This window comes from Pneumocystis murina, assembly GCF_000349005.2.
Source record: "Pneumocystis murina B123 chromosome Unknown supercont1.7, whole genome shotgun sequence".
Taxonomy (NCBI): Eukaryota; Fungi; Ascomycota; class Pneumocystomycetes; order Pneumocystales; family Pneumocystaceae; genus Pneumocystis; species Pneumocystis murina.
This window is the reverse complement of record NW_017802365.1, coordinates 1-21119: the sequence shown is the minus strand read 5'-3', so window position 1 is coordinate 21119 and position 21119 is coordinate 1. Positions and strand designations below refer to the sequence as shown.

Genomic DNA, 21119 nt, shown 5'->3' with positions numbered 1-21119 from the left:
TTTAAACGTTAAAAGTAATCATTTTTTTTGAAAAAGAAATATAAATAAATACTTTAAAATGAATGCAAATACATTGGAAGATATTCAAGATGTTAGTATTTTTTAAGAAACAATAGATAAATATTAATAAGAATATAGAATATAAATGTTCATTTTAATGAAGAAAAAAGAAAAAAAAAGTTAGAACTTCGCACTAGAAATATAGAAACATGGAATGGAATGAAGGGTTTTATTAAAGAAAATGTTTTTGAGCTTTTTAATTTTACTAGGAATTTTTAAAACAGCACCTAATCTTGATACTAGTTTAAAGAAGAATACAGCTTTTATTAAACGCTTACGTACAGGAATTACATCAGATATTCATGATCAACTAATACGGGACCTTGAAACTTTATCACTTGAAAAATATATTTCAGAAATAGTGGGAGCAGTTGTTGAGGGTTTACAGAAGTCTAAAACATCAGCAGATATTTTTACTGCTATTGAAGTATCTTTAATAATTATTTAGACTATTTTTTATATTTCTAGGTTATTTCTGCTCTTCATCAACGATTTTCGACTTTGTTTACACCTTTTTTGACTTTTCAAATAGCACGCGGTCTTACTCAGCCATTAAAAAGTTATATGGCATCATTAACACCTGAACAACGTGAAAAAGAAGATTCCCAGCGTATTTCAAGACAACGTATTCTTTTACGTGTTTCTGTTGAACTTTGGCTTGTTGGAATTTTGCGCACTTTAAATGACGCAATTCCACTTGGACTCACTATAAACAATAATCCTCAATTGAAGTCGCTGAAATGTCAAAAACGCTCTGAGAATTATATAAATGAGCCATTTATATATTCTATTATTAAAGATATTGTTCTTCAAGATCGTGATTATGTTAATTTACCACTTATTGTAACTTTTGTGAGAAATTTTGCAAGTGATATTTTTTGTGTTAGTCAGAAACGCCTACGAAAAATTATTGACGGGAATACTTCTGAAAACTCTATAGAATCTTTACAACAATATGTTGACGAAAATATTTCTATTTGTCCATCTGATATTAGAGAAAATATTAAGCTTTTGCTATATAAGTATTTTGATAATTTAAAGGAATATATAATAAAAGAGTATAAAGTTAGTATTATTTGTTGGATATTTTTATATAATGTTTATTTAGAATCTTAAAATTCAAGAGAAAAATATTTCAGACGCATCTGTTAGCCGGGGAGAAATTAATGAAGATCGCCAAAACAATCTTGATCGTTTAGAAAAACATCTGGAAAGGTTAATTAATAATACAAAAATGTAATTAATACCTATTTATATGGACTACTCTAAATGTTATAGATTAGCAGACATTTTAGGTTTATTAATGCCTGATCTAAAAAATCAGAATGAAGAACCTATAAATAATGTTGATTCATGTATACGCTCCAGCAATTCTCTTCTACATGATAAAGAAGAAATGATTTCGAATTTTTTATGGGATGATGATGATCAAAGAAAATTTTATGAGGATATTATTGATTTAAAAGATGTTGTTCCTCTTTCCCTTTTAACTAATGATAAAAAACAAAGCAGAGAAAATGAAGCATATACCGAGAATAAGACTCCATCTTCTATAGATAAACTTGATGAAATGGATTTAGATATTACTGATGATAATATTGAAGGAATTGAAACTGAACTTAATGAAAGGTATAGCTCTTTCATTATGTTTATAGTTAAAATAATGCTTAGTGATTTTTTACAAGAAGATTTAAGTATATCTAAAGGAGTTAGCATGCAAATTGATGTCTATATTGTTCGTTTATTAGAACTTAATAACCGTGATATGATTGATCAAGCAGCAATAGATTTTTGCTTTTTGAATTCAAAAGCTTCCAGAAATAAATTGATAAAGGTTTGAAAAAATAAAATTTGTAGGAAATTTTCTTACTTTAAAGGCTCTTTGTGAACCTCCTCGAAATCGTCAAGACATATTCCCCTATTATTCACGCTTAATTGCGACGTTAGGTAGATATATACATAATGTTAGAGATTCTGTTATAGAATATGTTAGTTATTATTGCTTATTTATGTTAAAAATAATAATATTTTAGCTTATTAAACAGTTTAAAAAAATAATCGCCTTAGGAAACAAGGATTTGGAATTACGTACAAGGGTAAAAATAATCGAACTCATAAAGTTTTCTTACGATTCAAGAATGCTCGATATTTATCCGAGTTAATAAAATTTAATATTGTTCCTCATCATTTAATATTTCATTGTTTTAAAATAGCAATTGATAAATTTTCTAAACAAACTATAGAGATTTTATCTATTTTGCTGGAAGAATGTGGTAGATTTTTGTTTAGACATCCAGAAACAAATCCAAGAATGGTTACTTTGGTATAATATTTATTTTGTTATTTATAAAAGTTAATATTTTATAGTTAGAAACAATTATGAGGAAAAAAAGCGCGCAAAATTTAGGGCAACAAGAACGTCTTATGATTGAAAATGCATTTTATTACGTAATTTATTTTTTTTTTTTGGAAAAAAGTATTTAAAATAAAAACCAGGTCAATCCTCCTGAACAGCCAATAATTCAGCGTAGAACTTTATCTGTTGAAGAACTTTATATCAGAAAACTAATCTATCTTGATTTAAATAAAAAGAATTATCCGAGAATACTCAAACAATTAAGAAAGTTACATTGGGAAAATCCAGAGGTGATTTTATCCTATTAGTTTCGCTTAAATAACACATATGAAGGTGGAATATACACTTTTTAAACTCTTTTCAAAAGTGTGGAATGTTCGTTTCAATAATATACATTTATTAGCTATTTTAATTAAAAGTTTATCATGTTATCATCATGAATTTACTATAAAGTTAGTTGACAGCATTCTTGAGCAAATTCGAGTTGGATTGGAAGAAAATAATTATAAACATAATCAAAAACAAATTGCATTAGTTAGATATTTAGGGGAACTATATAATTATAAAATTATTGATACACCTGTTATATTTGATACTTTATATACGTTAGTTGTATTTGGTCATGGTATAAACATAAATATTATTTATCTTTATATTTATTGGTTTTAAATAGCCGGAGGGAGGCCTCATCCATGTAAATTTACTCCAATTGATGCACCAGATGACTTTTTTCGTATACATTTAGTATGTACTTTGCTAAATACATGTGGACTGTGTTTTGATAGAGGTTCTTCAAGAAAAAAAATGGACATTTTTTTATCATTTTTTCAGGTTATAAAAAGATTTTTCAAAATTATTTTATTCTTACAGAATCAGTATTATATTCATACTAAGCTTCCACTTACTATGGATGTAGAATTTATTTTACAGGATACTATGCGTTTGATTCGTCCAAATTTGAGACTAATATCTTCGCTTGAAGAAGCAGCAAAAGGAATTGACGAAATAATTGCTAAATATATTAAATCTTATGGTATATATGATAAATCTATTTTATTTTTTATTAACTTTACTAGATATTCAAACAAATTCTCATGATATTGATGACAGTACAGATACTGAGTCATTTAACGATGATGATGTGCCTATATTTGATGATCAAGAAGGAGAAATTCTGGAGAAAGAAGATGATTTAGCGGTAATATTTATATTTTGTTACGATTAAAAATTTATAAAAAAAGGATAATATTAAAAACGAATCTTCTCATATTAACGAAGATGATGAAATAATCATGTTTAGAAGAGAGAGAAATAAAAAAGAAGAGGAGGAATTTGATATTGAGTTTTCAAAAATAGTCTCAGAAAGTCTTGAAGCTCGTAAATTTGATCGTAAAGGAATATTTGATCTTCCGTTACCAATTAAACGACAAAATTTTCATATGAATTGTAATGAAGTAGAAACATCAAATGTTTCAAATAATAATATCACTTTTGCACTTCTTGTTAAACGAGGAAATCGTCCAATGGTATATTTTTATAATATATTTTTTTAGTATTTATATTTTTTAGACTCATATGGTTGACATTCCATCCGATTCTGCGTTAGCTATATCAACACGAACAAAAAAAGAGGCAGAAAAGCAAGAACAACAACATATTAAGTCTCTTGTTCTTAAGTATGAACGAATGGATAATGATGGGAAAAAAAGAGTATAATATTATAAATCAATTTATTTAGTTTTTCAAAAAAAATGGAGAAAATCAAAAATCAATTCTTTAAATTATCTATAATTAATTATAAAGAAATATTGTATAAATAGCTAAATATCAAATGAAATAAAATTTCGACCTTTAAATCACTAAATTTTAAAAAATGATTTATACCATGTCTAATAATGTATTGCGTTTACGGTATATATTTTTATTGTTATAATTGTTGAAAATACTAAAATTTTATTATTATATATTTTAAAAAAAATACATTGAATGTATTATTATTGATACAATTTTAAGTTATATAACATGAATTTCAAGACATTTTTTGTTTATAAGTTATTTTATTTATTAAAATATTTATATCTATTTATAGAATCTTTTATAAATAATTTATAATTAAGGATTAGAATTTGATTATTTACCGCTAAAATTGAAAAAAATTAATATTAAAATATCTAAATCAAGTTTTTAATTTTAAAATATTACTTTTATTTGATTACCGGAATATTGAAGATTTTCTGATATACATTTTTGTAAATAAATTTAAGATTTTAAAAGCATAAAATATATATTTAAATATTAGTATATATTTTCACAAAAAAAAGTATAATTTTTGGAATATTAAAAACTTATAACTATAATTTGAAAAAAATTAGTTAATTTGTATTCTCGATTTCAAATAGGTAACTTAATTTATATTTTAAAAGTAAAAAATTATTTTTCAAAAATTTTAGTTAACATAATTAGTTCTAAAATATCGTAATGGGAAGGAGTTCTAGTTTTTTCAATTATCTTGCTTTTTCAGATTGTATAATGCTTAATAGATTTGAAAATAATAGTATATAACATATAAATATTCTTTTTAAATTTAAAATATAAGCCTATAAATAGCTCTATTGTATAATATCTAAGGTTTTTTATAATAGTATACTTAACATTTTACAGAAAAAGTATCAGAAAGGAAATATACTTGTATTCAGATTTTACATATTTATTTTAAAAAAATAAACACTTGACCTAATTTTCAATTTTTTTAAAAATATAATCAATTTAATGACTATTAGAATTCCTATTCTAATATTCTTATTTATTTTAAATTTTATAATTGATATATATATATTGTTCGTGACATTTTGGTACGCGTCGTATCTTTTAATGAAATTATGAAATAAATCTTAAAAATAGATAAAATAAAACAATTTATTTTATTTTAATTATGGAAATAGAAATATTAGACGAAGAATTGTCTAAGAAATTTTCTAAAGAAAAAACTCAGAACTTATCGTCTTCGCCTTTATATTATCTTCAGAATTCGGATGAAAGTAAGTCTCATCATTAGCATGTTAAAAAGATAGGAGTAACGGCACTAGAAAATCCATATTTAACTCCAGATCTATCATCATGTGCTGATTTATATCCTTCATTGTCTCCACAATATACATATGATTCTTTTAACAACTTTCCTTTTCTTCGTTTGGATGAATCAAAAGCAGTCTATATTGGACGTTCTAGTCAATCATGCAACCTTTCTATATCCAAAAAAAATATGTTTATTAGTCGTATCCATGCAAAGCTTGAATATCATTCGGAAAATAAGGCAGTTTATGTTACGTGTCTAGGATGGAATGGTATGTTACTTCATATTCAAACAGAACATGGGCCTAGAAAAATAAGAAAAGGGGAGACAAGTGTTGTTGAATGGGTGCCGAACGTTGGTTCTATTATTGTTGAAATTGCAGGGTCATATTCTCGAGTTTTATGGCCTACATCTTTAGAACTCTCAATTGACAATAAAACACGTATTGATGAAATCAACTCACCTTATACTAATAATGAAAATGTTCAGCCATTTTCTCAAAAAATATATCGTAATTTGGGATTTTATAAAAATAAACCAGAAAGGTCTCCTTTGAAAAGGTTAACTTATCAAGACTTTGAAAATACTAGAATATATGATTCATCAATATTTCCTAATTCTAATTATTTTCCTCTATCAGCATCTTTAGATAATAGTGACACTTATGTCAATCATAGCTCGGATAATCCTTATTCAACTTTTTTGTCTACAGATAAAGCTAAGATAAATACGAATAACTCTTTGTCTGTAGATATCAAAAATTTTGGTCCAGAGCCTGATTCCATTGATTCTAGTTTGCTTGATTCTGTTTTAACAACTCTTGCATTTTCTCCTTTAAGTGCTGTACCTTTATCTACACTTACATGTTTATTTCCTAGTACTTTTTTAAAAGAAGATGTTGAAAAATGGCTAAGAAATGCCGGACAATTTATCGCAGAAATAAAACGAGAAGGAAAAGATGCTAGTGGAAAACCACTTGAAAATCAATGGTATTATGTCCCTGAAAGTATAATATTAAAATTTCGATTATTTTCTTATCTTATTTAATTTAGAAGATGATAATGAGGAAAGAAAAGCAAGTCTACTACCTTTTATAAGGCCAATTAGACAATCAAGAAAAATACATAAACAGGTAGTTCATGATATTTAAACTTTTAAATTAAAATTAATAAAATAGTATTATTGGAAAAAGCCCAGGTTACCAACTTCAAATAATATAACAGCCCTTACATTTGTAAAAAAAAAAAAGAAAATTTCTCGGTTAACTTGATTTTTTATGCTACTTTATAAATTTTATATGCAATTTTATTATATTTATGTCTTGTAATCTATAATATCGATTAACCCGTTTTTGCAGTTTAAAATAATATTTTACAAAATTATACAAGGGTTTTTTTAAAAATATATCTTTTCTAAAAATTTGTAAATATAAAATTATAAATTGAATTTTATTTTTGTTTTCAGTTTTTTTTAACTATCTATTTTGTATTAATATAAGCAGGTATATGTTTTCAAAATTATATTTTGATACTTATTATTATTTATAAATTTTACTTAGTTCTCAGCTAATTGTTTATTTTTCAAAAAATATTTATTTAGAAATATTTTTTTATTATAATTTTTTTATATTTATTTCAATAAAAACATATCTACATATTTTAAAAAAAATAATTAAATCCAAGGTTTATTTAAAATTATATATTTTTAATAATTTTAATGAAATAAAAATATCTATAATTCTATTTATTACTATGATTAAAGTTAAAAAATAGTAATTTAAAACTTAAATTTATTTTATCAGGAAAAAAACCAACAAATCATAAAAAATATTTTTTTTTATCTACACCTATCTCTAATTAAAAATGTAGATATTTTTAATAAAAATCTTATGAACAATAATTTATGTTTTTTTTTAAAAAAAATAAATATTTTAATAATTTAAGATTAAACAAATTTTGAAGAAATTGAATGATTTAAGTCTTTAAAAGTTATTTTTTCAAAATCTTAAACTATTAAAACAAAAATTTATATTTGATCAAAAAAATAACCTATATAAAATTAAATTAAATAATATAAACAAATAACAAGTGTTAAATTAAAAAAATATATACAAAAAATCTCCAAAAAGATGCAAATTTCAAAATATATTAAGATTTTTAAAACCTTTTTTAAAAGCTAGTTCGATCGAAAAAATAAAATTATCTTATTATTTCTTAGTTTTAATAAAAAAAATGAGATATAAAATCAAGCCTTTTTTTAAAAAACTTTATTTTCCAAAATTTACTCAATACCTTACATTATGGCCTTCTCAACAAGTGAATCATTCTACTTTTTTTTTTAAACTACAAACTTATCGAACTTTTTTTAAAAGTTTTAAAATTTTATTATTTATGCCTCTAATAGCATATTCAATATCTCCTTTTATTAAAGCAGATACTGATAGAGGAACAGTTGTTTTCTCTTATTATAATATATAGTAATTAACGTATATATAGTTAAAAAATACAAATAATTATAATGAAGAAATTTCAACATTCTCTAATTCGGAGAATAATGGTGAAAAATATGCGTTTAATCCTGAAACTGGGGAAATAAATTGGGAAGACTATGTTACTATCAATTGATAAATATTAATAAATCTAGGGATTGTCCATGTCTTGGTGGAAGTAGGGAAACTTTAAAAATCTAAAAGCAAACTAACAGCATAGTGGCACATGGACCATGTGGAAAAGAGTTTAAAGATGCATTTTCATGTTTTGTTTATTCAAAAGAAGAACCTAAAGGTATGGAATGTATAAAAAAATTTCAAGCAATGCAAGAATGTTTTAAAAAATATCCAGAAATTTATAATAATGGTAACTTATCCTTTCATTATTGTTTTTTTCTAAATGCAATAAAAGAAATTAGCAATGAAGATGATATAGAGATTACAGAATCTAATGATTTATAAGAATCTATTAAATCATCGAACAATTATTATTTAAATTTCATAAAACATGCATTTATTTATATTAAAGCATATTGTAAATTATCTAATCATAATAAAATTGTCAATTTATATTTATATCTATATCGAAACTTATAGATGATTTTATTTACTGTTATTATTTTTAAAAAAAAATAAAAAACCACAATTAATTATACTATTTATAAAATGTAGAATCGTTTTCTAAATCTTTGTAATTTAAAATATAAACTTTTATAAGACTAAGAATTGTAATGTTTCAAGAGATAAACAATAAAATTAACGGGTATATTTTTAAAATTATACTTACAATTAAACTCAAAAAAATTATATATTTAGTGCTAATAATTTTAAATTTTTTGTTTTAAATATTCATTAAAATTAAATTACTAATTAACAAAATAAATACATGTTTTGAAAATAATTTTTAATTTTTATTAATATATAAAAGTCAAAAATAAAAATCCAAAAAAAAGATTCAAATTCATTGCATAAACTTTTTTATAAATCAAACCAAAAACCCTTCAAAAATACAAAGCTAGTAATTATATAACAGTTTTACTATCTATTTATTTGTTTATCTATATATCAATATTAAAATAATTGTGAAAAAAATAAAATATCATAACATTATAAAAAAAATTAGGAAACTTTAAGACATCTAAAAATAATAAACATACTAAGAGTAGATATCAAAAAAAGTATATTGATTATCTGTATATTTTCTTAAAATATTTTATCATGCGACCGAATTTCTATTGTAAATAAAACCTTTTCATTTGTTTTCACAATAATTATATTTTCAAAAACCATATTACTAGTGCTAATGAGTCCGCCATACTCCATTACTTGATTTTTCATATTCCATTTCATTCCTTCTGTTGTTACGATACATTTTTTCCCAATCGGAACAAGTCCACAATGAGGCCCTAAAATTGATAAGTCTAAATGTATCTTATTTATTCCTTGTAAGAGCAAAAAAGTAATATTATATACAGAAAATAGATATAAGTTAATGGGAGGAGTTAAAAGAGATGCAAGATATGCTTGATTTATCGATTCTAAAGATTGATCCACACGACCAGAAAATGTACCAAGAGCAATTACATCTGTAACCTTATATTATTTAGAAATTATATATATATGTAGCTCAATTACAGAAAGATTAATTGAGTTAATAAGATCCATAGATTTTCCAAAATCACTAGAATTCTTGTCAAAATTTTTTATAATTTTTACACCCTTTAATATTAACAGTTTAATTAAAGAAATGATTTATATACTTTTGAACTATAGGCTTCTAAAGCACAACTAGACAAAGAATCCATATCTCCGATGATAAAATCTGGAAGCTAAAAAATTAACCTTCTATTAAGAAACTCGAAATCAAAATTACAATATCAAGATTATCTTTATATAACATATGAAGTTGATTAGCACCACCATCAGCACATATTTTCAAAGATGCTATTGTAATGAACATATGTATTAAGAATAATACTGAAAAATAAATCTACCTTTTTTCCATAATACTAAAAATTTATCATATTCTAAAGATAACGGCTGATTTAAAATAATAATAGCATATTTTTTAAAAATCGATGTCGCTTTTCCTGACAAAAACTCTGAAGGAAACCAGCAATATTCATTCATTATTTTTAAAACAATGTTTTTTTCTAAACTTATTTTTTGCGTTAATTAAAATTACAGAACATTTACATTTTAATTTCTAATTTTATATTTTTATATTGATAATAATTTACATAATATAATCCTCAACACAAATCAAAGATAAATTAATTGGAAATATTAAAAAGACCATACAACTCATTGCCTTCTTCTGAATCCACAACTATTTCAAGAAGATCTCTAGCAAATTCTATAGTTCTATCATTAAATATATCTTTTCCATGATCGTCTTCATCCTCAGCAAAACTTAAACGAGTCATTGAAACAATGTACGCATATCGAGTCCATGGCTGCGCAAAATGCAAAGATATGTTGATAGGTGAAATAATTTCATGAAGAATAAATACAATAGATTGAATCAAATTTATTCTTGCATCATAAGCAAAAGAAGTCATGAAAAATATATACCTTTGTCTAGAAATTTCAGACGTATCGTGCAAACTTATCAATTCTGCTAAACAACGACATAATTGTGACACAACAACAACATTTAAGCTAAGAAGATCTTTTCCATTCACAGAAGCTGATATAATAGTGTTCAAGAACATAACAGTTTCCAATTTTAAATCCATACGCTATCTGTAATTTAATTTATTTCTTTTAGCAAAATAGCAAACCTCAAATATATCATAATTTTCATATTTTTCAGTTAAATATCTACTTACAATATCTAATATTTTCGAAAAATAATCAGAAAAACATATTAAGTCATCCTTTTTAACAGTATACTGAATACAATTTAAAAGAATACACTTATTTAAAAATTTCAATGTTTTTTTAATGAATAATAAATTATGCAAAGGATTTAGCAATATCAAAATCTGATTAAACTCCAGAAATAAGGAAATTCTAATTAAAAATCAGATTAATATCTAAATACAAAAAAACATACTTATATACAATTTGTGTATTTTCTTGAGATAAACTTACAATGATATTTAAAATTTCTAAACACTTTTGAATAACAAATTCATCTATGTATCCAAAAACTTTTATTTCTTTTGTTACTGCCATATACTCCATTATTGTGTTTTGCAACAACATCAGTAAAAATTCAATCTTATCAACATTGACTAGCTCGTTAAAAATATGTAACTGAAAAACAAACATGAAATGCACAAATGATACCATATATCTGATTGGTTCTTTCTAAAGACTTTAGTCATATATGGTAAAATTAAGATACAAACATAATTTTTCTCTAAACAAATTTTCCATATAACCATTACATAATCCATTAAATAAAATAAAAAAACTAAAACAGGATTTAAAGTAGTAAGAGATCTAGTAATAAACTTTACGACAATTGATGAAACAGATACAGAAAATCCAGGTAACGTATAAGAAGAAAGTATATCAAAAATTGTGCTATCATTATATTTGAAAATATAATCAATACGATAATCAAATAATTCCTCAATAAACTATATTGCAATAAACATTATTTCTTTTACTCATTTGATCTTCATACCTGAAGTTTTTTATTATCATTTATTTGTTGAAATATTGCTTTTGATATTACTCGTAACTCTAAGTTTTCATTGTTTTTTAAATAATAATTTCCCATGACATATTCATATTCATGGACTGTATTGTCTAAAGAAACATATTTTTTTGATCTTCGTTTTCGTTTTACTGGACTATCTATAACCTTTTCTTCGGATTCAAAAGCTTTTTTTGTTGGAAATTCAAAAGGCATATTAAACGAACAATTCACTTGTTTTTTAGGATACTCAAACTGCGTAATTAATTCCTCCACTTCTTGGAGTCCTTTTTTTTGAAAACGGTTTTCGGTAAGAACTTGGTTTAAGTTATCTTCCATTTCTTTCTGAGTAACAATATGTTTTTCCGATGAAAATACGTATTGTTTTTGGAGATTTTCTATAGGACTCGTATACAATTGTTGTTTCTATTAACTAATTAGACTCTTAAAGATATAAATAAATATAAGCACTTTATCAAATAAAGTTTGAGTCATTACAAGCTCTTTAGACTTAGATCGAGCCACTACTTTAAACTCATCTCGTTCTAACTGGAAGCTCCTAATATATGATTGAGACTACATATTTTTAGAACTTTTTAATGATGTTGTATATCAAAAACCTTTGTTATTTCATCTTGCAAAACCGTTCCTTTTGCATCGACTACTTGCATCTCTTCGGCTTTCAATATCTGTTTATCCCAAGATACCAATTTCTCTCATTAAATTTTAGACTTATCTGTTAGTCAACTTAATTGAATAGTTTTACCATATTTATCCCGTGGGCTCATATTAGACGGTTGATACATATTGTCCCATTGGTTTATACGATCGTGTTTATCAATATTAAAAAAATCGGAGTGGATACTATTATAGAAAGTATTTTTCGTGTCTAAAAACAATATATCTTTTTGTATATTCTCTCTGTAAATATTGTCTTGAACATGAATTCGATCATATAAATGAAGCGGATATTTTTCATAAGTATCTCTTAAAGTATCAGCCTTATATTCTAAGTTCATACCATATATTTAGAATATTATTAAATGCATACCTGATATTTTGCTTGAATTTGATCTTGAATATCAGCTTGATTAATATAGAATTGGTACAGATTCCGATTATAATGTTGTGAACAAATGTTAATTGCCTCATTTTCAAGTTTCTCAAGCTCTATGGAATCTAAGTTTTCAAGGAGTGATGGTTCTAAATCTTCTAGAGAAGACGATTCAGGGTCATTATGAGGCAAGATGTCCATATATTTCTAGGAGTAAAATTACCAAATCGAAATAATTGATTAGACCTAGAATCAGACTTTAAGGTTAGGTTTAAATCATTCGTTTTACTTTTTATTGGAACCCAACAAAGCTTGCCAGTTTATGGTCAATATTTCTCCTTTGCTTAACATTTGTTTCGACAATTGAATATTATTTTTCCTATTTTTCTATTTCTTTATGATCTATAATCAATAAAAAGTACATCTTTTGCGTTTTTTACATATTTAAGTTGCATTTTGGTAGTCGCTCTAGAAAATGCAATGATATCAGACATAAATGAACAAGGTAAGCTTTTTAAAAAATTTAAGTAGTTGTGATTCATTTTCCCATTTTCATTTTTTTTCTAAAAAGAATATTTAAACAAGATTTAACTGAAAAAGCATTCAAAGTGAAATAAAAATGATATTTTAGTTAATTTTAACTGTTTATGTGAAATTTTTTTATCACTTCATTGCTTTTTAATTTAGATCTATACTTTATTCATCTAACATCATATTTTTCTTTTTTGAGCATTTACTTATTTTTTCCAGAACTTTAGTGATAGAGTTATTTGAAAATGAAAAATTATTACGATTGGAAAAGATAAGAGGCTCTAAAGGCACTTGGAATCGTAGAATTAATAAGGATTCTAGTATGAATTACTTTGAAAATTATCCGGAAATTGATTATTTTAGAAAAAATGATTATGAATTTTTTTTTCCTAAAGGCTATCCTCAAGATAACCAATGGGTTGAGGAAATTACCCAGAAAAGGCGATGACGGCACAGCTGGTTAAGAGGCAAGCAGCAGGACAAGCAGAAGGAAATGATGAGATTAAGGAGGAACAGGTTTTGGGTTTAATTGTGAAGAAGGAATATAATAATGATGCTAAATGCAAGAAAAAGCTCGAAGAATATTGTGCTGAATTGAAGAAAATAAATGGAAAATTAGAGAATGTGGATGCTAAAGTTAAAGGACTTTGTGGAAATAAAAAATGAAAAGAACTAAAAAAGTTGAAAAAGAATCAAAAGATCTAAAAAAGGAACTTTTAGAAGCATTCAAAAACATAAAAGATGAAAATTGTAGAAAATATGAGGATAAGTGTATATTTTTAGAAGAAGCAGATCCAATTAATCTTAAGGAGAACTGCGTTAAATTGATAAATAAATGTTCTAAAAGGAAACGTCAAGATTTTGTATATGGCATTTTCTATAACACTTTTGTGGTATTTTATAATGATATGAATGAATGTTAAAAAAGGATAAAACATGTTTGTAGAGCATTATTTGAATACGGTCTTGAATTTGTGTTTTCATACCTTAATCCAAATGTTACATGTCAAAAGTTCAAAAGCAGTGTGGAAGATGTTTGCACACGTTTAGACAGAATATTGAATGAGAATGAATTAAAGGAAAAATGTCAAGAATATTTTGAAAACTGTTATTTTTATAAATCAAATTGTCGCAGTACAAAATGTGATAAAATTAAGAATCAATGCGAAAAAAAAGGAATTACATACAAAGATCCAGAATAAGATTTTGATCCATTGGAAATAAAAGCAACACTAGATAGAATTATACTGGAAAAAATTTATGAAAAAGCGGAAGTTAAAGAAATTATCACTGGAAAACTACAAGAAAAGAGCCTAGAAAATACAATATTATTGTGGAGTAGAGAAAATAATAGCAAAAATCTACAAGAAATATGCAAAAATATCTTAAATGATTGTAATTTTTTATACATGAATTATAATTTAAAAGCATTATGCAAAGAAGCAAGTAAAAATATAGACAGCAGATGCAAAGAATTAGTAAAGGTAGAAACTAGATGTACAAATCTTAAATTAGAACTTTACATAAAAGGATTCTCTACGGAATTTGAAAAAAATAAAGATTCAAAATATTTTTCATGGGAACAGGTACCAAAATTACCTAGTAAGGAAGACTGTATAAAGCTTGAGTCGGAATGTTTCTATTTAGAAAATGTATGTACTAATAAAATCGATAAAGCATGCGAAAATCTAAGAATAGCGTATTATAGAAAAGGACAAAATCTGGCGTTTAATAAATTAATTCGAAATCAATTTATAAGTCTTGATTATTTAAAATCGTATTAAGTAAAACTTAAAGAATGTAAAGGATTAATGGTTAAAAATTGTATAAAATTTAAGGAAGATAAAAGATACCTTCTAAAGTGTCTTCAACCAACTAAACTATGTTATGAATTTTTAGAAGATATTATTGATCAATCAAAGGAATTCGAGGCACTTTTGGATTCAAAGAAAGAATTTCCAAAGGAGAGTGATTGTTTTAAACTGAAGTAGAAGTGCCATAATCTTAGAACTTATTCACAATCGAATGATGATAAATGTTCAGTATTGAATACAAACTGTGGATATTTAGAAACTAGAAAAAAATTTAAAAAAATATTTTTAGAAAAAAAAGATAATTCATTAAAAACAAGGGAAAACTGTATAAAAGCGGTAAAGGAAGAATGTGAAAGATTGTCTAGAAGGAAAAAGAATCCATTTGTTACTTTTTGTGCTTTACCAGAAGAAACATGTAATTTTATTGTAAAAGAGGTTATAGATGAGTGTTATAATTTAGCTTATAACATGAACGACAGAAATATTATTAATAAAATTGAAAAAACAAATAAAGCATTGACTAAAGAAATCTGCATGTTTTGGGATCCATATTGTCATCAATATATAGAGAATTGTCCGGAAATATTGAAACAAGAAAACATTAACACTAAAAGGGCTCACTGTCTAAAACTCCAAAGATATTGTACTCCATTATGGGAAAATTTGCGATTGGAGGGAGAGTTAATTCATGAATTGAAAAGTAGTTTAATTAATGATACTATATGTAAAGAAACATTAGAAAAGTATTACACTAAATGGAAAAGTGAAAAAAATCAAACATTCGATAATGCAAGTGAAGATAAAAATGGTTCAAGTGAACATCTTAGGAGAAATGTTTGCAAGAAGTTAATTGAGAAAGTAAAAAGAAAATGTTCAACCTTAAAAAATGAACTGGATAAAGAAAAAGATGAATTAAAGGAGAAGAATGAATACGAAAAGGTTAAAAAGGAGGCAGAAAATTTTATGAAAGTAACTAACTTACTGTTGTCAAAACCTAAAAAAAATGAAAATGGACAAAGTGCTACATTAAGTGTACAAAATAATAGTGTTCTTGCACCAGTGGCACCGTCAACAGCACCGCCAACAGCAGCGGAATCGGCTTCTTCACAAGGCGGAACGGAACACACAACGGAGCAAAGACTTATTTTGAGAAGATTTGTAGATGAAGGGGTATCAAAAACAGAAACGAACGCATTTGATCTAATGACAAGAGCATTGAAATTGTATTTAGGAATGAAAGAAGATTGTAAAACTTTGCAAGTAAACTGCGGTTTTAGAGAGAATTGCTTGAACTTTGGGACAGTATGTGAAGACATAGACAAGTTGTGTAACGTAAAACCATTAGAAGTTATACCTCATCATACACTGATATTAACGACGATATCGACAACGACGAGAACAGCAACAATGCCCAACAACAGCGACATTGATGATAACGGTGACATCAATAATTACGAGAACGATGAGAATGACAACGACAGTAACAACGTCAATAAAAGAAGCAGCAACAGAACAATGTACATTAATTCGAACGATAAATACATCGGTGATAGATACATCGTTGCATACGAGTACGATGACAAGTACATCTGCAGTCACATCTACGGTGACATTGACGTCGATGCAAGAATGCAAACCTACGAGATGTACAACAGATTCAAGTAGAAAAACAAAAATGAGAGGAAAACTGATATCAGGTCAAGGAATGAAGATGAGAGTACCAAAAATGATAAAAATAATGTTAGGAGTGATTGTTATGAGAATGTTGTAAAATGAATGAAAAAAGTGATTAGAATGAAAAAGTGCATATATCCATTGTTTATATATAATATATAAGATATAGAAGAATGATGTATAAATTTTTAATAAAGCATGAAGAATTGGGAACTGAAATTTTGATTATTTTACCCCGCAATTTTACCCCGCGATTTTGCTTTATAGGGTAAAGTCCAAGCTTATCATAAAAGATTAAGGAAATGTATGCTTATCATAAAAAAATTAAAATGTATGGTTATTTTGAAAGAATTATTTCAAGATTTAGATTTGATTCACCCAGTCATATGCTACTCAGGGACAAGCGATGGGTAGAGGAAGTCGCCCAGAAAGAGGCGGCGATGGCACAGCCGGTTAAGAGGCAAGCAGCAGGACAAGCAGCAGGAAATGATGAGATTAAGGAGGAACAGGTTTTGGGTTTAATTGTGAAAAGTGGTTATAATAATGATAATAAATGCGAGGCAAACCTCAAACCCTATTGTGAGGAATTGAAGAAAATATATGGAAAATTGGAGAGTGTGGATGTCAAAGTTAATGGACTTTGTGAAAATCTTTACGAAAAAGGAAAAGACCGAAAACAGAGCGATAAATTTGAAACTGAACTGGAAGCTTTATTGCGTGCTTTTGAAACTGCATTCCAAAACCTAACAGATGACCTATGTAAATGAATATTGATGAAAATGTCTATTATTATGACAATTATAACCAAAAAGTCTTCCAAATAATCGCGAAAAGTTGAGCGATAGATTTTATCATACGTGTCATCGACGAATGCCTCAAGGAATTCCTTTAAAAACTCTTTTAAGAACTCTTGATGGGACAAATGATTGTAAAAATGAATGGAAAAAAATTTTGAAAGAATTTTGTCAATGATGAATTGAATTTTTCGTTTCATTTTTGTTTTCATATTTGAAATGGGATTACCCGCATTAATACCTTGAAAAGAATCTCGTTCCTAACTGAAAGCCATTAGAAAATGAACATGTAAAGAAGGAATGAGTGGAATAACGTGAGTAATATTTTTTTAACTGTTCTTTTTGTGACGCAACGTGATGGGATACAGAATGGATATAAGTCAAGAATAAATGTAAGGGAAAAGGGATTGAATATGAAGGACCAAAATTAGATTTTAGTCCGGTTAGAGAAAAACCAAGATTTCCAGAAAAGATTGAAGTGGAAAATCTTTATAAAAAAGAAGAAGCTAAGGGAATTATTGTTGGAAAACCAAAATATAAGACGTTGCGAGATTTAGCATTATTGTTGATCAAAGAAAGGAATGGAAAAGATGAGGGAGAAAAATGCAAAAAAGCGTTAGAAGATTGTGAATCTTTTAAACACCTAGATTATGGATTAGAAGAATTATGTGGAGATAAAGATAAAGAGGATAGATGCAAAGAATTAGTAGAAGTAGAAGATAGATGTACGAATTTTAAATTAGAACTTTACCTGAAAGGATTGTCTACGGAATTTGAAAAAGATAAAGAATCAGATTATTTTTCATGGGGACAGGTATCAAAATTGGTTAGTAGGGAAGATTGTATAAAGTTTGAATCGGAATGTTTCCATTTAGAAGGTGTATGTACGAATAAAATTGGAAAAGCATGTGAAAATGTAAGAGTAGCATGCTATAAAAAGGGACAAGATAGGGTGTTGAATAGATACTTTCAAGAAGGATTGAAAGGGCTTATTGGTGATTTAGAATTGGTTACTGAGAATCTTGAAAAATGTCAAAAATCGGTAGTAGGTAATTATACAAAACTTAAGGAGGATAGAAGATACTTTACAAAGTGTCATCTACCAACTAAACTATGTTATGAACTTTTAGATGATGTAATTCTTCAATCGGAAGAATTAGAAGTAGTTTTAAATTTGAGAAGAGATTTTCCAAGAAAGGAAGATTGTGTAGAATTGAAGAAGAAGTGCAAAGATCTTGAAAGTGATTCATATTTGAATCATGAGAAATGTGATACACTGAATAGACGATGTGAATATTTAAAAGTTACAGAAGAATTGAGAAAAAGATTATTAAAAAGAGGAGATGATGCATTAAGAACTCAAGGAAATTGTACGGCAGTATTAAAGAAAGAATGTGAGGAATTATCTAGAAGAGGAAAAGAAGATTTTAGTGTTTCATGTGCTTTACGAGAAGAAACATGTAGTTTTATGGTAGAACAAACAGAAAATGAGTGTCTTTTTTTAAAAAATAACATGGACATTGGTAGAAAATTATAGAAAAAATTGAAAATGGAAAAAGAAATGAAACATTGGTTGAAGAACTCTGCACGTTGTTTGATCCATATTGTCATCAATATATAGAAAATTGTCCAGATAGGTTGAAAAAATCAAACAATGCGGGTAGAGAAGGAGTCTGTTTAGAACTAGAAGAGAAATGCAAGCCATTCTTTGAAAAGTTAAAATTGGAGAATGAGTTGACGCATAAATTGAAAGGTAGTTTAAGCGATGAAACTAAATGTAAAGAAACATTAGGAAAACATTGTACTGAATGGAAAAAAGAAGGGAATCAAACATTGAATAGTCTATGTGAAGATGCTAAGAAAGAAGAACTTTGCAAAAAGTTGGTTAAAAAAGTAAAAGAAAAATGTCCAACCCTAAAAAATAAACTGGATAATGAGAAAGATGAATTAGAGAAGAAGAAAGATGAATACGAAAAGGTGAAACAGGAATCAGAAAAATTTGCGAAGGAAGCTAAGTTAGTATTATCAAGACCTGAACAAGATGGACAAGGTGGAGGATCAAAGGCTCAAGATGGCAGTGTTCCTAAACCAGTGGGACCACCGGTACAGCCACCAGCACCAGCACAACCAACACCAGGAGGCGTACCAGTACCAGCACCAACACTAGCACCGCCAGCACAACCAACATCAGGAGGGGCACCAGTACCAGTACCACCAGCAGCACCAGGAGGAACACCAGGAGGGGCACCTGTACCAGTACCACCACCAGCACCAGGAACACCACCAGCAGGGCCAGCAGGGCCATCAGGGCCATCAGGAGGAACACCAGCAGGGCCACCAGCACCAGGAGGATCAACACCAAGTGGAACGACAAACACGAGTAATGTTATACTTGTTCGGAGAACATTTGTAAGTGGAGAAGTATCAGAACCAGAAAAGAAGGCATTTGTTGCAACGGCGAGAGCATTGGAATTGTATTTAGAATTGAAAGAGAAATGTAAAGGTTTACAAGGAGACTGCGGGTTTAGAAAGGATTGCCCAGGGTGTGAAGCGGCCTGTAAAGAAATAGACAAGTTGTGTGAAGGAATAGAAGGATTAAAAGTTACACCGCATCATACGGTGATATCAACGGCGACACAGACAACGACGACGACAGCAACGACAACGACGACGACGACAACAACAACGACGACGACGACGACGACGACAACGACGGCAACGACGACAGAGTCGGTAGATGGAGGGAAGGTAACGGAAGAATGTACATTAGTTCAGACGACAGATACATGGGTGACGAGTACATCGTTGCATACGAGTACGTTGACAAGTACATCTACAGTGACATCAACGGTGACATTGACGTCGATGCGAAAATGCAAACCTACGAGATGTACGAGTGATTCAAGTAAAGAAACAGAAACACAAAAAGAGGAAGAGAAAGAGGAAGAAGTGAAACCGAATGAAGGAATGAAAATAAGAGTTCCGGAAATGATAAAAATCATGTTGTTGGGAGTGATTGTTATGGGAATGTTGTAAAAAGAATGAAAAAAGAGATTAGAATGAAAAAGTGCATATATCCATTGTTTATATATAATATAGAAGAAGATGTAGAAGAATGAGGTGTAGATTTTTAATCTAGAATAATGAAATAAAAATTGAGAATTGCCGTTTAATTATAGGAAAAATGGAGAAAAAAGCCCGAGAGTTAGTGGAGAATTGTTAAAGATGATAAGAAAGTTTAAAGAAGTTTTTATTAGAGATGAGATTTTGGAAGAATTTATTGAAGATGATAGATTAGGAGGGGGTTTTTATTAAATTTAAGAGATTAGAAGGAAGTTTAGAGAGATATTTATTGGAAATGAGATATTAGATAGAGATTTAGGGTTTTTTTATTAATAAAAATGATAAATGAATGTTTTGGATGATTTTATTGAAGATAGTAGATTAAAGTTTTTATTAAATTTAAGAGATTAAGTGGAAGTTTGGAGAGGATTTTATTAGAAATGAGATATTAGAAGGGGGTTTAGGTTTTTTTTTTAGTAATAGAAATGATAAATGAATGTTTTGGATGATTTTATTGAAGATGATAGATTAGGAGGGAGTTTTTATTAAATTTAAGAGATTAG

General features: G+C 27.2%; 7 protein-coding genes across 7 annotated transcripts; 5 read left to right on the top strand and 2 right to left on the bottom strand.

Moving 5' to 3' along the window:
• Positions 1 to 22: 22 nt before the first annotated feature.
• Positions 23 to 4277, top strand: PNEG_02618 (hypothetical protein). The gene is made up of 18 exons (XM_007876446.1): positions 23 to 91; positions 139 to 226; positions 270 to 487; positions 529 to 1125; positions 1169 to 1296; positions 1339 to 1689; positions 1732 to 1894; positions 1938 to 2048; positions 2094 to 2156; positions 2198 to 2383; positions 2428 to 2508; positions 2557 to 2706; positions 2750 to 3041; positions 3090 to 3247; positions 3293 to 3449; positions 3493 to 3614; positions 3658 to 3942; positions 3986 to 4277. The coding sequence occupies exons 1-18, from the start codon at positions 59 to 61 to the stop codon at positions 4130 to 4132; spliced, it is 3330 nt and encodes a 1109-aa protein (XP_007874637.1). The 5' UTR covers positions 23 to 58; the 3' UTR covers positions 4133 to 4277.
• A 1030-nt stretch (positions 4278 to 5307) lies between these two features.
• Positions 5308 to 6759, top strand: PNEG_02617 (hypothetical protein; the record flags this gene model as incomplete). Its single annotated transcript, XM_007876445.1, has 4 exons — positions 5308 to 5454; positions 5503 to 6495; positions 6542 to 6621; positions 6667 to 6759. The coding sequence occupies exons 1-4, from the start codon at positions 5349 to 5351 to the stop codon at positions 6757 to 6759; spliced, it is 1272 nt and encodes a 423-aa protein (XP_007874636.1). The 5' UTR covers positions 5308 to 5348.
• Positions 6760 to 7879: 1120 nt separating this feature from the next.
• On the top strand, positions 7880 to 8439 carry PNEG_02616 (mitochondrial intermembrane space import and assembly protein 40; the record flags this gene model as incomplete). Its single annotated transcript, XM_007876444.1, has 3 exons — positions 7880 to 7939; positions 7985 to 8098; positions 8182 to 8439. 3 exons carry the CDS (start codon positions 7880 to 7882, stop codon positions 8437 to 8439), a joined length of 432 nt encoding a protein of 143 aa, XP_007874635.1.
• Positions 8440 to 9178: 739 nt separating this feature from the next.
• On the bottom strand, positions 9179 to 10129 carry PNEG_02615 (thiamine pyrophosphokinase). The gene is made up of 5 exons (XM_007876443.1): positions 9972 to 10129; positions 9851 to 9921; positions 9738 to 9806; positions 9613 to 9696; positions 9179 to 9570 (listed from the first exon to the last, which is right to left on the bottom strand). The coding sequence occupies exons 1-5, from the start codon at positions 10105 to 10107 to the stop codon at positions 9181 to 9183; spliced, it is 750 nt and encodes a 249-aa protein (XP_007874634.1). The 5' UTR covers positions 10108 to 10129; the 3' UTR covers positions 9179 to 9180.
• A 121-nt stretch (positions 10130 to 10250) lies between these two features.
• Positions 10251 to 12881, bottom strand: PNEG_02614 (hypothetical protein; the record flags this gene model as incomplete). The annotated part of the gene is made up of 10 exons (XM_007876441.1): positions 10251 to 10512; positions 10552 to 10718; positions 10761 to 10992; positions 11036 to 11292; positions 11334 to 11567; positions 11615 to 12052; positions 12098 to 12202; positions 12247 to 12341; positions 12393 to 12627; positions 12678 to 12881. 10 exons carry the CDS (start codon positions 12879 to 12881, stop codon positions 10251 to 10253), a joined length of 2229 nt encoding a protein of 742 aa, XP_007874632.1.
• A 774-nt stretch (positions 12882 to 13655) lies between these two features.
• Positions 13656 to 16796, top strand: PNEG_02613 (hypothetical protein; the record flags this gene model as incomplete). The annotated part of the gene is made up of 7 exons (XM_007876440.1): positions 13656 to 13860; positions 13893 to 14104; positions 14225 to 14354; positions 14415 to 14969; positions 15018 to 15179; positions 15255 to 16463; positions 16507 to 16796. 7 exons carry the CDS (start codon positions 13656 to 13658, stop codon positions 16794 to 16796), a joined length of 2763 nt encoding a protein of 920 aa, XP_007874631.1.
• A 205-nt stretch (positions 16797 to 17001) lies between these two features.
• PNEG_02611 (hypothetical protein) lies at positions 17002 to 20529 on the top strand (the record flags this gene model as incomplete). The annotated part of the gene is made up of 3 exons (XM_019757744.1): positions 17002 to 17458; positions 17898 to 18964; positions 19021 to 20529. 3 exons carry the CDS (start codon positions 17002 to 17004, stop codon positions 20527 to 20529), a joined length of 3033 nt encoding a protein of 1010 aa, XP_019613293.1.
• Between the last annotated feature and the right edge of the window lie 590 nt (positions 20530 to 21119).